This window comes from Notothenia rossii, assembly GCF_949606895.1.
Source record: "Notothenia rossii genome assembly, chromosome: 10".
Taxonomy (NCBI): Eukaryota; Metazoa; Chordata; class Actinopteri; order Perciformes; family Nototheniidae; genus Notothenia; species Notothenia rossii.
The window spans coordinates 21,911,716-21,931,931 of NC_136908.1; the positions used below are offsets into that span (position 1 = coordinate 21,911,716).

The following is a 20,216-nucleotide window of genomic DNA, read 5'->3' on the forward strand; positions in this document are numbered from 1 at the left end:
TCTATATTACTAATGTTCAATTCAATGTATAATATCCTAAAGGGAAAACAAATCTTACTAAACAATTACACCAAGTTTCGTTACATGATGAATATTTTATTTAACAACATTATATCTGTTATATACAATAAAAACACAAGTGAAACAAAGACAGCTGGGGTGCAGTACTGGTGTGACACAGGGAAATATTGAAAAGCCTGAAAAGCACAGAAGCTACAATGTCATCTGCTCAGCTCATTACCGTCACATTAGCCATGGTTAATCACACAAAACTCATTAACAGAATAATGTAAGTACATCCTGTATCAATTAGTGGAATCTTGTCTTAGCCAAGCTTAAAGACAATGACCGTTTGTGTCTAAAATCACTCCAGTGACACACATTGAATAACAATCTGCGAAGGTTGAGCTGTAGAGAGGCACAAATAGCAGATTTACATTACAGGATATAGACAATACATTATTAACATAGATCAGGACCAAACAAAATATAAAACAAAGAACACCTAGCCAAAGCACCTCAATGCAAGTCAGATGTAAGCCTGTGAAAGTACATGATTCATTTTATGGGTAGCAATGGTTTGGATATTGTTGCAGATCTTTGTTGACCCGTAATATTTGCTTGGTTTGTAAATAACTCCTTGGCTTTTGACAATGTTGGCAGCAGGCCTCATTTTTGCAATTCCCTTTTTTAAAGAACCCAAAAGGACGACATGATGGTGGCTGAGAAACATGACATACCTTCACTACTATCTACTGCTGTGAGTGTAATCTGATGAGGCACACAGGAAGACAACATGGCTGTAGTTGAGTGATTAAAAACACGTGAAGATAAAATAGATAGAAGTTAGTTAGTGATCTTGTTCACACACACAAAATAATCTTAAATGTGCCTTAGTTAAAAGAGATTTTCACCTTAAATCAACTAAAATCTGTTCCTTTTTTCAACAAAATGAACATGTGCACCCCAAACAAATAAGAAGAAGAACACACGTATGACCTAGCAGGTCAACATATAAATATTCTTTTAAAAAATACATATTTACAAATGAAAACGTATATTCTCCTATATCTTTGTACAGTGAGCGAAGGGTTGTGAATTTGCATGAAGGTGTTTGGTGGCTTAGGAACAGCAAGCACCTGCGTCCCTTCGTTTGTTTAAAATGATTTCACATACTTTTGTGATTCTCTGAATTCTGCTGTTTTTTATTTTACTTTAACAGTTAAAACCAGGGGATAATTAATGCTGCTTAGTCTATTGGATTCATTTTCAATCCCTGATTTACTTGTAAATGTGCAGTTTTACCAACAAAACAAATAATATTAACATCTGCACAATAGTTTAAACAAGAGAATGCAAGTTGGAAGTGTGATTGCACCCTGACCTGCAACATCCCTTCTTGTCAAAATAATCATATTTTTAGCACATTTAAAACTTCCTATTTTTAAACAATTCCTAAACGTTTCTTCAGAGATAACCACATTTTACCTCAGAGAAAAAGTAAAGATCTCGGAGGTAAATTCAATTTTGAAAGATTGAAAGACTCAAACCTGACATGGGGAAAGCTAATAGAAACATTTTAAATCAAAACTAGACTCAGGTTTGGTAAAGATCAGTGTTAGTGTCCTATAGGAGCATCGAGGTGTAGCCAGGGATAGAAGCGGGACCTTGCATGAATACAACACTAAACACTGCCATGTGAGGAGTGTAAGTCACACATCCCCCGGTGCAAACACAGCAAGTCACTATCTTCCACAAACACAGCGATACACAACAAAGCAAAGACTCCGACCATTATATACTCTCCTATCACTGTGGGAGATATTTATCTTATCAAGCCCATACAGTATCACCACATCAAATTAGTCCCACAGGCTTACTTTTCTTCAAAAAATAGTGACATATCTTCCAGTCCATTCTTGACTAGTTACACCTCTGTCAAAGTCATTTGAATTACTTGCCATGATAAATATCTTCCCAGTGTAGCCAAAAAAAAAGACATACAGTACATACATAAATAAAAGCAAAGTGCAGCATGAATTACCATCAATACAGAATATAGAAAATATACTTTGTGTCATACATTTATACACCAAACATACTGCACAATGTTGGGAATGCATACTTATGTAAAAGGTTGATGATGCTACAATAACTTTTCAGACAGAGTCACAATTTAGAAATCGCCTGTCCAATAAAGCCAGAAATACATGGGAAGCTTCTCCTTTTGAGTCTCTAAAGACAACAAACAAGGATGTTTGAATGGTATATGGAGCAAATACTTGGTTATTTATTATTTTCTAAAGCGGTACTTCCTCATCACTCACTTTACTGAGGTGTCAAAAGTCACATTCAATTTAAATGTCATACAAAGTGCAAACACTTTCTTTGTGAAGTATCACGCAACATGTCAGCATGGAATAATTTAGCACATCTCAGAGTTTTATGCCAAAGTTATTTTTCTAAAATGTATTTAATTTTTTTTTACTTGAAGCCCGACTGTCGTTTCCATTATTAAACAATTTCCAGTTTGCTCTGAAGACAGATTTCCTTTTTTTATTTTTCTTAAATGCCGGAAGTTGGAAATATTTGAGAAGACTTTTCTTGTTACCTATCTTCTTTTAATAATACATTTTTTTTAAAGCACCTATCTTTTCTTATTTCTTCAAAGAAATAGAGAAACTAAAACTTCAATCTGTGAATTCATCTGTGAAAACATTAGCACCTTTCCTTGAAACTACACTAACGTAATGTCGTGCTGTCAGTCATAACATGTGACTGGTGAACACAACAAGGGAGTAGTGATTTCCTTTGTGGAAAAAGAGAAATAAAGAAAATCATATTAATTAACCATATTAGGAACTGAATTTCAATGACAAGTGGGTCTTCCAGTAACATATTATTATTACCTTATACTTAAACATTATTAGCACTTTCCCTTTAGTTTCCTCTCTTCATAATCAGCCTCTAGATTGTTAAAGCTGCAGTTTCATTATTAATTGCGCATTTTATATGACTCTTACAGTATTTCATTTAATAACAGCTAGGCCAGGTAAATATGGTTTTATTTTGTACTTTTCTACATTATTGATTGTGGCTCTAATGCTCGCTTTGCTGCTTCTCAGGTTATCAAAGTGCATCTAACACATAAGATTTACATCATTTTACTTTATGTGATGTAGCGCAATATTTAGCTTTAATCCCAAAGGTCCTAGTTTGAAAGCATTACGATTCTAAATTAGCTTTAGTGTATTTCTATTATATACTTTATAGAAAAATCAATTTCTAAGGTAATAAATATGATATCTTTCTTCAACAAAATATACATTGCACATTACCCTATTGGAATCTAATTGTGTAAAACACATCAGCTTACATGTTTGTATCCACAGGTCACAGTCCAAAAAGATTGAACAAGTAAAGATCTATTTGCCTCGATATACAGTATTGGCTTGTCAATCAGAATTTAATGGGTTTTTTAAAAACAAAATTATGTGGTTAAGAGTACATTTTGTGTATTTGGTATAAATGCAGCACCTACAATAACCAGCATCCAAGACTGAGCCTGGTTGAATCATTAAAGATAGCAAGGGAAACTCTGATCTTAAAAAAGTGAAATCAACTTTTGGATTAAATTTTACAAATACCAATTTACTATTCAGAATAAATACACTAGAGACCTGTGGATGCTGCCAACACATATAAGGTTGCATGTGTTCACCAGCTGGCAAATAGTTTCAATACTTTGGCATCGCTAAAAAGTTCTCCAGCCTGTCAGCTTGTAGTATGGAGCTGCAGGCAGAGCATAAGGTTGAATAATCCCTTCTTAGACCTGTGATTTTGGAAGGCTTCCCAAAAATATTACCACAAATTAACAGACAAAATATGGACAAAAGTCACTAAACTACGAAGGTATATTGCACTAAAATATCCACCCAAAACAGGAATATAAAGTAAAACAAGTGCATCTTTGCGATCCATGTCACCACCATGGACCTGAACTCAGAAGTGTATGAGAAGTGTCAACACACTCTGCCTGTAGTCTGCAGTGATGGACATGTACCTGGATCTTTTCAGGACACCATAAGGTAACAACTTTTAGAGACAACTTACTTTTACACAGCCATCGTTTGCCGTGTTCGATAAGTGTCGTCCTGAAAAAGACTCACCCTTTTTAATGAATAATTCCTAGGAATGTACAGTTAATTTAATCTGCAGTGTTGTAAAGTGACTGCTTCCCTTTCAAGGTTAAGGAAGGGAGTATTTAAAAGAAGGAATTCTAGGAAATGTCACAGAAAAAGAAGAAGCAGAAAGTATGACCCTTTTACAGGTCAAAGCCTATACGTTGATGATGCTGTCCTTCTGTATTATAACATTGTATCGTTTTTAATGATCGAAGGTGTGATATTTACAGCACTTTTTAAATCTCAGTGATTCTTCCTTGATTTGTAACCCCCTTACTCATTAAAACTGGTATCTAAAGCCGCTCTACACACTGTCCTGCACTGTGGATTTTGATTTATCCTCAAGAGGTGTGTTTTCAGCTGCAGGTGATGGGGTCGCTGCCGGAGCCTCCACCAGCGGGACCTTCTCCTTCACCGGGGAGGCGGGCACCGTGGTGGCGGTGCTGGCGCTGGCAGGGTGGCCGTCAGGAGTGGAGAGGTTTGGAGGCGGACCGCCAAATTCGCGGGCGATTTCGTCGAAGGTCTTGCCCCTCGTCTCCGGGACTTTAATGAAGGTGAAGATGAAAAAGAGGATGAGGAAGCCGGTGAAAATGAGGAAGACCCAAGGCCCGCACCATTCCTAAATGGGGAGAAGAGAAGAGAGGCAGAGTTTTAGAGAAATACTGGATTTAAAATGTTAAATTCTCATGGTAATACTGAGTATGATCTTTACAAATATTTAAAAAAAATAGAGAAGGAAAGAACTCAATCCAAGAAAAGAGAAAAAGGATATTCTGAAGGACAAACAAAAACAAAAATGATCTATTTTGAAGATTTTATAAAATATGGAAGAGGAAAAAAGATAGAATAAACGAAAACAACAGCATAATAATAAACAAGTTAAGTAATTAATAAATAAGACAATGTAAAAGAAAACAGGGCTGTATTGATATCAGATATTCAATTCATATTTATTGTGGCCTAAATAAATCAAGACAACAATATTATCAAAGTATCTATAGAAATTATCTTAATAGCAATAATAAAGCTATCAGTCAAAATACATTTTAGCTTTGTTTATTGTGTATTTTTTCTCTTTTTTGGCAAATCAATTACACTTAACATGCTTTGAAGATTACATTTTTTATACATCACAGTTATTGTCAATACTTATATCATGATAACCCTAGTTCAAAACAAAGCCAAACCAGTTCAAACTGGGTTGGCCGCCCCTCCCTTACCACTAGCTTGGGGAAGCTCATTCCAACCAGGAAGTTGGCCGTCCAGTTGCAGCAGCCGGCCACAGCCATGGCGGCGGGGCGGGGCCCCTGGGAGAACAGCTCGGCCACAATGAACCATGGGATTGGACCGGGGCCCAGCTCAAAGAATGCCACGAACATCATGACGGCCACGATGGCCATGTAGCTCATCACAGTATAGTGCTTCTACTCAGACAGAGGGAGAGGAAGGGAGGCAGGAAAACAATGACATACTATGAAGTAGTGATCATTAGGAAAAACAACTGAAATTGCTACTAATTTTAAAGGCTATTTCTAAGCTTATATTTATGTCAAGTTAAGGAGTAATGTAATGCAAATGGTATAGGATGTTTTTATGTATAATTCTGTTGTGTAGGAGCTGAAAAAGTGCGGAAAAAGGAATAAAAAAGGTTTATGCAAGTTCAAGGAATTATTTCAGAAAGGTGGCGATTTTATTTTTAAGGTGGACATAGTTTTATTTAGATTTATGTTAAGTTAAATAAATACTTCAATTATATTGTAATGACCTTACCATGTGTTAAAAATAATCTTAAACGTAAGTTTTTCTTATTCTAAGAGATTTCTAGCTTTCAAAAAATATATAATTTGTACATAAACAGTATATATTTTTCAGATTGGATCAACTGTGAGGTAACAACCTTTCCTTGCAGGGATTCATAGATTATTTGTGATTTTGATACCCCCCTGTGACGGTGCTGCACTCACCAGCAGGAGGGAGACGGTCATCAGTACGGCGCTGATTGCCATTCCAGCCAATCCCAGGAGGTGCAGAGTCCTCCGTCCCGCCTTCTCCACCAGGAAGAGCTGCAGGACACACACAGGAGGCAGTGATGTCTCTCTGAACACACACACTGACACATGCAGGGACATACACACTGAGTCTGTCACTCACAGAAACAACAGTGAAGATGGTGTTGACGATGCCGGCTCCGATGGTGGCGTAGATGGGCTGCTTCACACCGGCTGACTCAAAGATGCCTGTAGAGTAGTAGAACACCTAAGAGACACAGAGAAGAGTAGTTATTTACCATAGATGAACCTTTCCAATTACAGTCCAAGTTCAATCATATTATCACATTGCAAATAAGAATCCACACATTTTTCTTGCAGTAAGAACTTTAAGATAAAATAACTTTAAGTAAAACATGCTACAAAATGTTACACACAGTAATTGGTCAATGTTGCATCTTGTGCTCTAGTTTAGTTTTAAATGATGAAATGATCAAATCAGCATTCGAGTAAGGGGTGGGGTGGAATCCTCGTAAGTTAATTCAAAACAAAAGTCCTCGCCTGGTTAAAGATGATTCATGCTGGAAAATGTGTTTTGTAATCGTTAGAATTACTGCAGAAGTAGTGTAGGGACTGTTCTGATTTCAAGCATATCATTTTATAACAATGTATATATTATTGGATTACAAATATTGATGTTTTAAAGTTTTCATTTCTTTAAGTGGAAGCTTGCAAAGGTGGTTCTGATTTGAGTAATTTAAGATCCTTAAGATATTAAAGGTTGAAGTAAAAGGTAGCAGAAAATGGCACTTAAGTACATTAGTATAAATGCTTAAACGGTGATTTCTGTATTAAAATATAGATTTTGTTTAACTTATATGTACAGAAAGTAGTGTTTAACTGGATTTGATTAAGTGAATTAAAAAGAAAAAAAATGATGACAGAACAATAAGATGTTGCCAGAGTGTAACATGGTGTATTTGTACACAACTCTCAGTGTGTGTGTGTGTGTGTTTGTGTGTGTGTGTGTGTGTGTGTGTGTGTGTGTGTGTGTGTGTGTGTGTGTGTGTGTGTGTGTGTGTGTGTGTGTGTGTGTGTGTGTGTGTGTGTGTGTCTCACAGCATTTATCCCTGACAGCTGCTGGGAGAGCTGCAGCATGATGGCGATGAGCAGTGGCTGGCGGTACGCTGCGGAGCGGAACAGCTCTGGGATGGTGACCTTCTTCTCCATGGCCATCTTGGCGCTCTCCTCCTTCATCTCCTGCATGTCTTTACTCACATCCTCACTGCCACGCAGACGCACCAGCGCTGTCAACACAATACAATCACAATGTGTCTTTGTCTTCCACATTAAGGATGAGAATATAAAAATGCTCTGTTCGCATGTGAGAATCTTCTGACAACCATGAAGGTCATTACATTGTATTTAAGTGTTTTCATACACAGCATACTGTATATGTACTTCTAAACACTTCTACTGAACTACAATTCTGAGAGAAATATTGAACTTGTTACTTCACAGATTTGGAATAATAATACAAAATATAATTAATTAATTAATTAATTAATTAATCATAGAGCTACTTTAGCTTATTATTGTTATTAGTATAGAGCTTATTATAGGTGAACTGACATTAGAGTATGTACAATAACCCCCTCTTTCCCCAGCTGCAACATTAACATTAAAGTGATAATAATGCATCATAATTATAATATTATAATATAAGCAATTGGTTCAGTTGTTAGGAGAAACTTAAACAAGCTTATTTATCTTCACCGGGAGCTGAAAAACAAATGTGCTGCATTGAAACAACTGAAAGGTTGACTTTAAGGAAATGTATTATGTCAACAGATTTCAGAGTGGAGCCTCGTGTTTGTTTGTGTTTGTGTCAGAGGATAGGTGTGAAGAGGAAGAGGGTCAGCGCCTGAGAGACGACCCTGACAGCCTGCGTGTTGAACAGATGCCAAAACCTTCTGCCTGCTCAAGGACTCTTCTTCCTGCAGAATAAACATCGCCCAGACTCACCTCAATTCACCCCTGCCAGCAACTAATGCTATCTCTATATTGAACCGATCCTTCTGTCGTGCTTTTCTCACTTTTCTCAGCAGATTTTTTAACAAAGCTTTGAATGTCATCAACATTCTTTTTTAGATTAAATACATTTTCTCTAAAACTGTTTTAACAGTATTTTCAGTAGTTCCAGCAGTATCGGCAGTGGTGTATTTGTTAATATAGACATTGGCGTCATTTGTAAAAAAGGTGATATTGTAAGCTTTATCAGTATTAGTGCGTACCTTTGCGTGCCTGCTCCTCCTGTTTAAGGTTGATGAGCAGGAAGCGAGGGCTCTCAGGGCAGAAGGGCAGCAGGATGCACTGCAGTACAGCAGGGACCACAGTGAGGGACAGCAGCAGGGGCCACAGCTTGGCTGAGCCCAGCAGACCCTCCAGCCCGAAGACCTAAACACCAAGGGGCACAAAAGCAGGGTCAGAATGTCAGCATAGCTAAATAATCGATTAGCAGGCAATACTGTTAAACGTATTGACAAACACACATATAAGTTGCTTACATATTAAGATTTTAACTGAACAGCTTAAACTGTAGGCCATTCACTATTTAGATTTTGCGCATCTTGCCGGGTGTTGAGTATATCAGCTTTAAAGATGTCTGCCTTTTATCAAATATAAAGAAACTAGATGGCACTTGGCTTGTGATGCTCAAAGCACAAAAAGCATGCATTTGAAAAAACTCAACAGCAATGTTTCTTTCCAGAAATGGTGACTTGGTTACTCAAGATGATCCACGTACGTTGTTGTGGGCAGTTTCATATAGGAACTAGTTTTGTTCTACTAAACCAAACGTTCCAACCATATCACCGTGCAAAAGGATTTTCTTTTCTCAAATCTAATTTGAAAAGTATAGTTCCATTATATTCAGGAGAAGACAGACATTTCTACGGCCAATATTTCAACTACTACGGAACATCTCTTTAGGATTTTTAAATAGCCCTAAATGTAAAAGGAAAAATATGTCAATTAAGTGTTCCTATAAATGTGATGTATGTTAGGAAACCTCCTGCTGACCTGAGCGATGAGGATGCCCACTACCACACCGAGCTGGTGAAGAGTCCCAAAGGCCCCTCGTAGTGGAGTTGGTGACACCTCGCCCACGTACATGGGAGTCAGACCGGTAAAGAGCCCGCAGAACAGGCCGATGACCAGGCGACCGGCGATCACCATCTCATACGAGGAGCAGATGGTGGAGAAGCCCATGAGGAGGCCGCCGATCACCGCTAGAATGTTCACCAGGAACATGGAGCGACGCCTGGGGAATAAGAGGAGGAGGAGAGAGAGCATTAGCTTTGTTTAGCTAACAGTTCTTCTCACAGCATGGCAATGTAAATGTTTGTAGCCTAGTGATTTGAATGACAATAGACTGGAAGGGAGGTTGTTGGTGGGGTGAGCAGAATCAGAATCAGAATACCTTTATTAGTCCCACAGAGAGGACATTTGCAAAGTTACAGCCACAGACAGCTTAATGAAAAGTACTAAGTTATGATATTATACAAAATATAAAAAATATAATACAAAAATAAAAAAGTTACATAATTGAGAGGTTTTTGGTTAAGGAAGATTGACAAGTTTATTGATTATCTGAGGGATTACCATAAGGGTGTCAGAGCTGATTGACCTGCACGAGGGTTTGTGAAGGATCAGATGCCCTCCCATCTAATTAGTTAATCGACTGATAGCTCTTGGTCCAAATTGCAGGTCAAACACATGTGGGTTTATTTGTGAATGACTTTGAGTGTCAAGATAAAAGATATCATGAAATCGCCGTTTTTTCTTGTGTTTTCTATTAACCGTCTTTATCGTAAATTGTGGTTTGAGTTTCGTTTTTGTTTATAGCTACACCATAGTAGCTAGTACTAGTTATACATACCTTAAATGTCTGGAATTAGGTTTATTTGCACCTTTTCGGATAAGAAGATGAAAACACCAATTGAAATTGCACGTCTGGTTTTAAGTGTGGAGCTAAAGTGAGAGGTGGCTAGCATGAATCTCCAAGGTTAAACTAAAATATATATTTTTTAAAGCTTGCCAATTCATCAAAATCGTACTTATTAACACACTATGTTGCTTTTGTTTGGTCTCACACAAACAGAAACGAAGATACATGAACAGGCTAGGTTTAAGTATTTATGCTTAGCTAAGCTAATTGGAAGGAAGTGGATTTCCCTTTAAAGCTAAAGACTTATTTCTACAAATCATACCATTTTATTTTTGGAAACAACAGGCCAAATGAATACCACATGTAAACAAAATGTGTGGAAAACCCATTTATGGCAGTCATCAAAACAACAGTCTCACCATAGAAAGGCAATAGCATTGGGCTTTGATGCTCAGGGTCAGATTCAAATGGATATTACGCAAAACTCTGGGGAACATTAGGGCCAAGCAGTGGGCTCAAAACAGACGCGCTTCATAAACTCCATTAGGACTAATGGCTTTTGACAGTACAGCTGAATCACACAGGAAATAAACAAAACCATTAAAGGAAGATCAACATACCCAAAGTGTTCAAATTGTCATTGAATATGTATAAAACCCCTTAAAAATTACAATTTCTACCTGAGCATTACACTTACAATGTGACAAGAACAGGTTAAGTGTTTTCATTCCCAAAGTGTTCACACAAGCTGCTTATATAGTTGAAAAGTCATTCCTACCTGCCAAACCGGTTCGCCATGACGCCCACGCTGAAGGAGCCCACCATACCGCCTACACTGAAGATGGCAACGGAGACACTCCAGACGATGGTACAGACCCCGGGGGTGATGGGCTCGCCATAACGCTCGACCCAGGTATCGTTGAAGAAAGATCGTAGTTTCTGATGGCAGGGACGGATTAATTAATTGAAAAATATTGGATGTATTTAAGGAAAGATACACACCAAGGTTGCCAGAGGTCGATTAGCATAGTTTAGCTTGAAAGCAATAAGAAAATGGCTAGCCTGTCTATTAAGCTTACAAACATACATACTCAATAGACAGATATGATGAAATATTTTCAAAATGTATCCACTTATTTCTAGGAGCAACTCAACTTTCAAACTAGCAAAAAAAGTAACAAAGTACATATCATGGTCCTAAAAAAAGTGGTGTACTGGTAGTTCTGAAAATCTTCATCTTTACCCTTGTATTTGTTCTCTAATAATCAATTTTTCAATTATCCCTTTGGTTTGCTACAGTATAGTGTCAAGAACCACACACTAGCTGGGTTGTTGAACTCCAGAGTTTTGGAACATAAAATCACATGATTAGCAGAAAATTAGCTTTACAAATGGTTCCCATCTGGGGAAGCTGATGTGCTACTGTAACTGTGTGCAGCTTCACACAGGGAGTCTGAGATCTTGGCAACAACACACCCTGATGTCACCATTTAATCACCAACCTGCTCTGGAGCATTGATGACTCCTGTGTTGTAACCAAACTGCAGAGAGCCGATGACAGCGGTGCCGAGAGAGAACAGGAGGTAACCTGTGACTTGCTTTTCTTTCTGTGAGGAAGAAGAGGGAGAACAGGAGGAGAAAATGTCGGGAAGAAGAGGAAAAGAAGAAGGTATGAGAAAGGAAACATAAAATGGTGACAGATGTGGAAAAAAGAGGTAGGGTGAAGGAAGGAGACAAAAGCAAAGACATAATAAATGATGTCAGCCGAGATTATAATGACATTTTCCTATAATTGCAGCTGGTATACAGATGCAGTAAAGCGGTGGTGCTGATGGCAGGCAGGTCAGTGACGCACCAACAATAATATCAGGTATCAGTAAGCTCTAGCTCAGAGTGCCCATAAACACACCACACATGCAGCCACACAAGATTACTCATCATATTTGTACTGCATTCACTATGACACACCGGGTCTTAGTGTAATTCCTGTAAACATTAGTGTACTTCAAGAAAATGTATTTAAAAACCTAAAAATAATACCTAAAATGTACTAAACGTGTTATATATGATGTTATAATGGTTTATTGTGGCCTACACAGTAACTGTGATCAATTGTTTTTATGAGTTTCTTCAACATGATCGGCTAAATGAAGATCAAATTCAATAGTGAAGCCGTCCATCTGCTCCTGTGTGAGCTCCCATAATGCCATCGATTAATCTCAGTAATGAAATCAGGGTGAGTATTAAAGGAGCCGTCACTGGCGTCATGACAATAGAAACGTCCGAGGCACGATGCATTCATGAAGGAAATGACAATTAACTTTTGGGATTTTTTTAAGTTGCCAAATGCACACTGATGGGAGCAGCGTCACATTAGAGACCATTATAAAATCATGTCTATTCGAAAATGTTTTTCAATACTCCTCCAATAGAGTGTGCATTTTCATAATTGTCATTTACGATTAAGCGTCAATAATAAAATCAATGTCAATGTTGTTGCTACCAGCAGGATTACAGAAAAAACTATATTTCATGATATTAAGTTGAAGGGTAAGGCATGTGCAACGGAAGAACCCTTTCCATTTTGGAGCAGATCAGAATCAAGGGGCAGATACAGGCATGTTTTACTCGAATCAGCCTTGACAAAGATTTGTGTTTCCAAGGGCACTTATTGTACTACTTAAGGTAGTAAAACAATCCGTGTTCCATCTACAGGGTCACTTAAGGCATCGCAATAACATAAATCTTCACTTTTGGTTCAGCACTTTTTCTAATGTCGTTACTGGACAGCAATTAGAGGTCAAAAAAGGTCAAAGCTTATAAACGCTTCATGATTGATCCCACATATGAAATTCCGGGGAGGTTAAGCTGGATCTCAGCATTGGAAATAACTCCATTGTGTCTTTGTTTCTGCTGATGTCTGTTACAAAGCAGTCAGTACATAAAGAGGCTCGCTGCTGACGGGGCAGAATGTGCCGCTGTTATATGAGACAGCGTAGAGACCTGGAGGCCTCAGGTGATACACCGCCCTTGGTACAAAATAATCGGAGCGAGGTCACATAATATTAGCATAGACTGCACTTCTCAAGATTCACTGTAGCCAGATGGGTGTTGGCCACACTGGACCAATCAGAGAAAGAGAGAGAAATATGTATGGGAATGTATCTGAAGGTCAAAGTGGAACGATTAAAAAGAGCAATTTGACATTAGGCGCATTCACACCGCAGTACTTTTCCCACTTTAGTTCCGATATAGTTCCGAAATGTTGCGTTCACACCAAAAAAATCCGGAACAAAAATTTGTTCATGAGAACCTTTTTACCCCCTTTTCCGTCCCTGCTAGAGAGCAGGGACTTTCGTGGGAGAAAAAGGTTCCTATGTCTGATTGGCTGGGCGTAATGCAAACCATGCCCCGTAAAACTCAAAAAAAGTTTTGTGAAGCCGCCATTTTATTATCCTGGCACAATGCACAACTCATCTTTTAAAATAACTAAAATGTTAACATTAAAACAATACTTCATTCACAAATCCCTGGCCAGTGTGTAGGAAAAAAATCATATTTGCCTGCCCCTCACATTCAAAACATGAATAATGAAACAAATTAAATGGTCTAATAATACGCCAGCTTTTCCAAAAAGTGTGCTAGTCTGGAAAATGCCTGTGTCGATCTAAACGCACACTGAAATGCCAACTTCCTGATTTTGTAATTAGAATTCCACAGAAGACATTATAGCATTAGCCCAGCGCACAAACGCAGAGATACTAACTTATGGCAACACAAAAGAAAACATAGGAGCGGTGGAGATGAGGAGGTGTCGGCGTTCAGTAGAAGCTGCTTGGAATCCCAGCAGCTTCTACTGAAGCCAGTCCCTAACTCCGGGGAACTTCACGTCGTATACTGCCACACGAAGTCCCTAACTTCACGGTGAAGTTGTTTGCGGCCAGCCAGTAAACCCAAAGCAGAAGAAGAAGTGACGTCAGCGGCTTAATTTGCCTAATCCTCCCTCAGGGACTTATTCCGGTGTGAACGTGATCTGTACTTAGTTCATGAGAACTAAAGAGTTCTCATCAACTAAGTTCTCATGAACCTTTGTGGGAAAAGTATTGCGGTGTGAAAGCGCCTATTGGCATATTTCAGATTTCAGATTCATTTTCTTTATACAGTAAACATCTAAGAAACTTTGTTTAAGCCTTGTATTAAAACAACGAGCCATTAGATGAATGATGACACCTTTAGGTAATGGATGGATGACGTAGAAGGGGAAAAAACATGTTTCTTAGCGTTTACGTAAATCGGAACATTGAAGTCTTATATAGTAGAAAATGACAGTTCTTACTGTATGAAGTGAAGTGAGAGGCGGTGTGCTCACTGAATATTGCATGCTCATAAAACCTTCAAGAGTACATTAAAGCAAACATCCACCCAGTCCTGCATTTGGCTGTACCCAATTGAGTGAATCATTGACTTACTCAGTCAAATCAAGAGTTTTTTAGGAAATTAAATCTACCCTTTGGCCAAAAAGCTTTTTCACTGTGTTGTTGCCTTCCTTGGTTTGCAGACGTTCCCTGAAGATTTAGGTGACATTCATGAGCAAACAATAAATCTTGTGAGCCTTCAATGACTCAAAGCTCTTGATGTATCTGGGTGTGTCAGCACTTATGTGGATTAGTCTGCTCATATTTCGTATCTCAGTATCAATGAGACCAAATAGAAACGTTTGTCTTTAAAATGTGTATATTTTATTTCATAGGTTAATTGATAATAATGTTAATGAATCATCACATACTGGCTCTGAACTGATCTACTGTTCCTTCAAATAAGTCATAGGAAGAACACAACATCGTTTTTGATTTTTTAAATTGTTGTATGGATCCATATATATAAGTAATATAAGACATGTGCTTGCTGCTGTTGTAATCATGTAAATATCCCCTGTTGCGGACAAATAAAGAATTTGTGATTCTGATATTCCACTCCCTTTATTTTACATTTGCTGTACTCATGGTAATGCACAACTCATCTTTTAAAATAACTAAAATGTTAACATTAAAACAATACTTCATTCACAAATCCCGGGCCAGTGTGTAGAAAAAAATCATATTTGCCTGCCCCTCACATTCAAAACATGAATAACTAAACAAATTAAATGGTCTAATAATACGCCATCTTTTCCAAAAAGGACAGGCCTGTGTCGTTCTAAACGCACACTGAAATGGCAACTTCCTGATTTTGGAATTGGAATTCCTACCAGAGCCACACAAGACATTAAACATCTTCTTCAGCAGAGTTGTTTTCCTCATGATGAATACAACCTGTGGATTGTACCTTTCACTGTGAGGCTGAATGAATGAAAGCCAATAACAAAGAGGTGGCATTAGGGTAGAGAAATTGGTGTCCAATACTAAACTATGAAATTGTATTTGTACATGTGATGAATTTAAAATGTTTCACTGAGACACTTTGCACTGATTCTTCACCCTCCACCCTCCATGCAAAAACTCATCAACATCACTCAAGTTAAAAGTGAATTAAAGGAGACAGCAAGGAAAAAGCTCCCAGCGTGTAACCAGATACACACACACACACACACACACACACACACACACACACACACACACACACACACACACACACACACACACACACACACACACACACACACACACACACACACACACACACACACACACACACACACACACGCTCACCCTTATTTTATTTGTCAAGTCACAGTGACTCAGTAGAAAGTCACATGACTGGCACCCAAAACATCTGAGATAATGTTCCACAAAAAGAGTGGAAATGGTGCAATGCAGTTATAAAATAATATTTTGTCTACAGCTAAAATCCTCTTTAATCTTCAAAATCAAAATTCATTATTTTTCTTCCTTGTCAATGTTCAGCTTAATCTGTCTTCTTTGATTTGGATTTCCACATGTTATTATCATTGCTCCAAACATGACAAATATGAAATGTTTAAGGGAGAGCAGGAACACCATTTAAATCTAACAGGATTGCTGGCTGATATTGTTCTACATTGGTCTGTATTAATCTCCAGACAAACTTCTGTGTTAGCAGCCTGTTGCAGCACCCACAGATGCTGCGTTACTATAGTAACCAGTGCCATGATGACAGAATGAGACCACACGATCCAACCTGCTCGTGTGAGGCCTATAAATGTATGTTTGTGTAAAAATAGAAAACATTTTAAAACAACCACAACCCTAAAGTTGTCTCAAGTACAACAAAAAAAACGTAATATAAATATAGAAAAATATATATATTATATAGATATATTAGCTTCTTTCTCCTTGCCTCCATTAAGATCTCTCTGTCTTTGTTTTCCCTCCATGTCCATATCGCTCCCTACCCCCCTCTTGTCCTTTCTTCATTTCCATAGCAACAGCCGAGAGGTGAAATTATTATTGACACAGGCTGAAGGTAACCAAGGCACCGAAGGCGCTCGTGCACAATGGCAATCTCATAAACCAAAGTAACACTAGTGGGCTGCAATAATGCATGTGGAAACACACAAACACACACTGACCTACATCCAGACAGCCCCGTTTCAACTCAACTTTGCAGTAAAACCAGGAGGAAGGGTGAATGTATCGAGCTGTTTTGATTGGATGATTCAAAAACGTTTCAATCTGGATTTTAGCATGAGGGTCGTGTATGGATGAGCTCCTCAATGTTTGACACGAGGGATAAGAGCGGGATGCCGAGTCAGAGCATGACACGGGAATATACACACACACACACAAATCCAATGGCATACATTTGTGCAACTATATTAGACTATTTTCAGAGGAACGTCAAAGGTTATGTGTGCGATTTAGCATTAGCCGTTGCTTCTGTGGAACACTATGCTCCTGATTTTTTGACAGACTCAACCTGACTTTCACAGCATTTTCACCATCACTTCTACGTTACATTTGATGTTAAAAAAAAGTTTAAATGTTTGCTTAACTTATCAAATATTGTGTGAACTTGTACGACCCAAGAATTGACAAACAGCGTTAATTTATCAGTCAATCTAATAGCACACTTCTCTGCACAGGGCCTCATACACTTCTTTGTTATACTTGATCGACATTTTATCAGGTAATCATGCTGAGATCAAGATATCTTTTTCAAGGTGAAATGCGTACAGCTGGGAGAAGCAAATAAACAAAAAGCAGGATGGAATGAATACGTTCAATAAACAAAACTAATCATAGGCATCTATCACAAAAGCACACGCAGCATCAGAGTCATTCACGGAGATCAATTCAGGTTTGACCTATCTTATCTACTTCTACCTCTAAATGGATATTTCTACAGCTCCTTTTCAGCCAGCCCCAGAGGAACATAATGCGTGTGTCTGTGTACGAGTATAAGAATAGTAACTGGTTTGTTTTCAGGAGTGAGTTGCGTCTTGGTGCTGCATTGCATTCTGCTCTATTTGCTACTTCTTCTGCAGTTCTAGAAACAGCAGTCTAGGCCTTTCCAATAATGTATACTATCATCCAAATGTTTATGTGATGTTGAGCATTGTAAAAACGATTATATCATCTAGAAATGTGAGTTTTAAACTTCCATTGTTACATATAAGCTTGATCCGTGATTTATTGATCAGATAATGAAAATATTCTTAATCCCAAACATAGCCTGAATCTGAACCCCAAACAAAGAAAATGAAATGACTTTCCTCTTTTGCCTCTTGCATGCAGATAAAAACATACATAGGTTACATACCTATGTTGTTTCTCACACTATACTGAACATATTCAGTACATAGACACACATTATAAAAAAGGCAGACATGCGTACTAAAATCACAAACGTACAGCCTTAGATGTGTCTCTTATACACACTTAACACAACTCTGCAGTGCTCCTGGTGACTCACAGAGTTATTTTAGCAGACATATGGCTCACACCGCCCACACTGATCTGCTTAGACACTCACTTTATATAGAAACACTCCTCACACGTGCATTATTCACAAATCACAAGTCTTTGTACAGACAGACAGGAGTTGCAGTTAAAATACTTCTTCTTTTTTTAATGGAGACATTTTTTAAAGGACAAATAAAAATGGAGACATACAAATGTACCCTGGAAAAAGATCCCCTCCTGTTTGTGAGTCTCAAGTATGAAGAAAGAAAAACACTTGCCTGCCCCTCCATCTTCTGATTGTAGCTAGATGATCACCGAGAATGTGTTTTACTCCAACTGAAGGATGCAGAGATCTTCAGGTGGTGGTTATAGCTGCGCAGGACCCGCCCGCCGGAGCTGTCAGCTGCAGGAAAAGAAACACGCCTCGTTAGGCGCTGTCCGTGGTACCAACCGGCTCTGGCAGGCAGGACACGACCGCTTTCCCACCAGGGAACCACACACTAATAATCAATAACTTCCATTTTGTAAAGGGCACATTTCAAGCTATAAAGGACAGGAAATAGAGGGGGATGAAAACGAACCTCTACTTGAACATATTTGGTACATTCTTTACACACAAAAGAACCCCAGATCCCGGATGAAACGGATACAAAGGGATATTAAAGTGACACTCACCTCTCGTGACTAGCAGACAAAGATACCCTCGCTGCGCTGCAGCAGTGCCTCCCTCTTTTTAGAATTCGTCTCACACGGTGGGCTGCGAGGATAACCGCACGTAACCGCACGCAATTGTTTTCATTATATATTTTCGTTTACTCAATCAACCTATGACAAACTGGAATGCTGGGATGCCGTGACGTTGCCCCGCCCCTCCGCTTTTACGTCCAGAAATCCGTGCATCATCGCCGCATCCCGTGAGTCCAATGTCCTATTATGGTGGCTGCCTTTATTCGGTTACTTGGTCAGCTTAGTTGACGAAAGCCTGGGCGCATGCGTGGTATAGGGTCTCCCGAGGCTCGTGAGGGGATAATTGTGGCCCCCCTCTCTCCCTTTCTTTCCACGTGCTCTGGTGTCCTCCTTTCCTTCCCATGGTGCATCTCGCCGGCGACCTTGACAGTCGCTGCTGGGCGATGCTGACGCTGCGGATGCTGATGCAACGCGGCCCGTTACTGAGGCAACGGGTCATGCGGTACAGCTTAGATGATGCTCCAGGTGTAGGAATAATTACATTTAAAAAAACTTTTAATTTTACGGTATGTGCAGACAGTTTGAGAGCAGCCAGCAGACAGGGCACATATCCATAACAATGCGAAATATAAACGGATATATCCAATAATGCACACTGCAGTTTCACTGGTCCCATGGTTTGCTCGTGACACAGAAAGTCAGCTGATGTTGCATCATGGAGATTTGTATAACATGATGTTGCAATTAATGTGGCATATTTCAGTCTTTTCAGAATGAGTTTGGAAAATTCGGTACCTCATTATTTATACTGAACAGTTTCTAACCTATATTTTCTAGTTTCTTTTTCTTTTTTTTCCCTTTCTACTTTTTTGATTTTTACACTCCTGATTAGATTCTTAACTGCATTGTAACTTCATTAACCCTGTGGGTAATGTCCACAGTAATGACTCTTACATGTCTAATATGTGTAATGTGTAATTGTAAAGCGCTTTGAGCACCTGCAAAAGCGCTCTAATAACAAATGTGATGCATTATTATTATTTTGTCATCTAATTATGATTACTGTCATCACTTGAAAGTGGTCTAAAGCTTTGAGGTTTGAAATATTCAACATTTTCTATATATTATTCTATTACCTCTTTACACCAAACTCAATGTTTACTTTCATAATATTGCCATGATGTTTCTCCATATTGTGACTTTCAATCTTTAAAAAAGGAATGTTGTCAACTTAATTACATTATTATAAAATAAAGAGACCAAGGATTTAGGGGTTCGTGTATGGCCCTCTGATGGAAGGATATGTTTGCCATCTTACATCTTCTTATTTGTGGCAAAACGTGTCCAAATGTAATCCTCCGTTTCTTTCCTACTTTCCTTGGCTAATTGATTATATACATTTCCACATTAACATCGAATAAACGGAACCAAGAAACAAGACAAAAAAAGGGAAAAACACATCTCTGTTCGTCCTTACCTGTCCATCTGGCTGTTATCTCTCTTATATTTCAAAAATATCTTGTTTTTT

The 20,216-nt window shown here is 38.5% G+C and overlaps 1 protein-coding gene across 1 annotated transcript; it reads right to left on the bottom strand.

Moving 5' to 3' along the window:
• Positions 1-77: 77 nt before the first annotated feature.
• LOC307021048 (solute carrier family 2, facilitated glucose transporter member 1-like) lies at positions 78-18,969 on the bottom strand. Its single transcript, XM_079652802.1, has 11 exons — positions 18,677-18,969; positions 18,280-18,404; positions 11,624-11,728; positions 10,900-11,060; positions 9,254-9,494; positions 8,467-8,629; positions 7,292-7,479; positions 6,336-6,440; positions 6,149-6,247; positions 5,405-5,608; positions 78-4,803 (listed from the first exon to the last, which is right to left on the bottom strand). Exons 2-11 carry the CDS (start codon positions 18,289-18,291, stop codon positions 4,489-4,491), a joined length of 1,593 nt encoding a protein of 530 aa, XP_079508928.1. The 5' UTR covers positions 18,292-18,404; positions 18,677-18,969; the 3' UTR covers positions 78-4,488.
• Between the last annotated feature and the right edge of the window lie 1,247 nt (positions 18,970-20,216).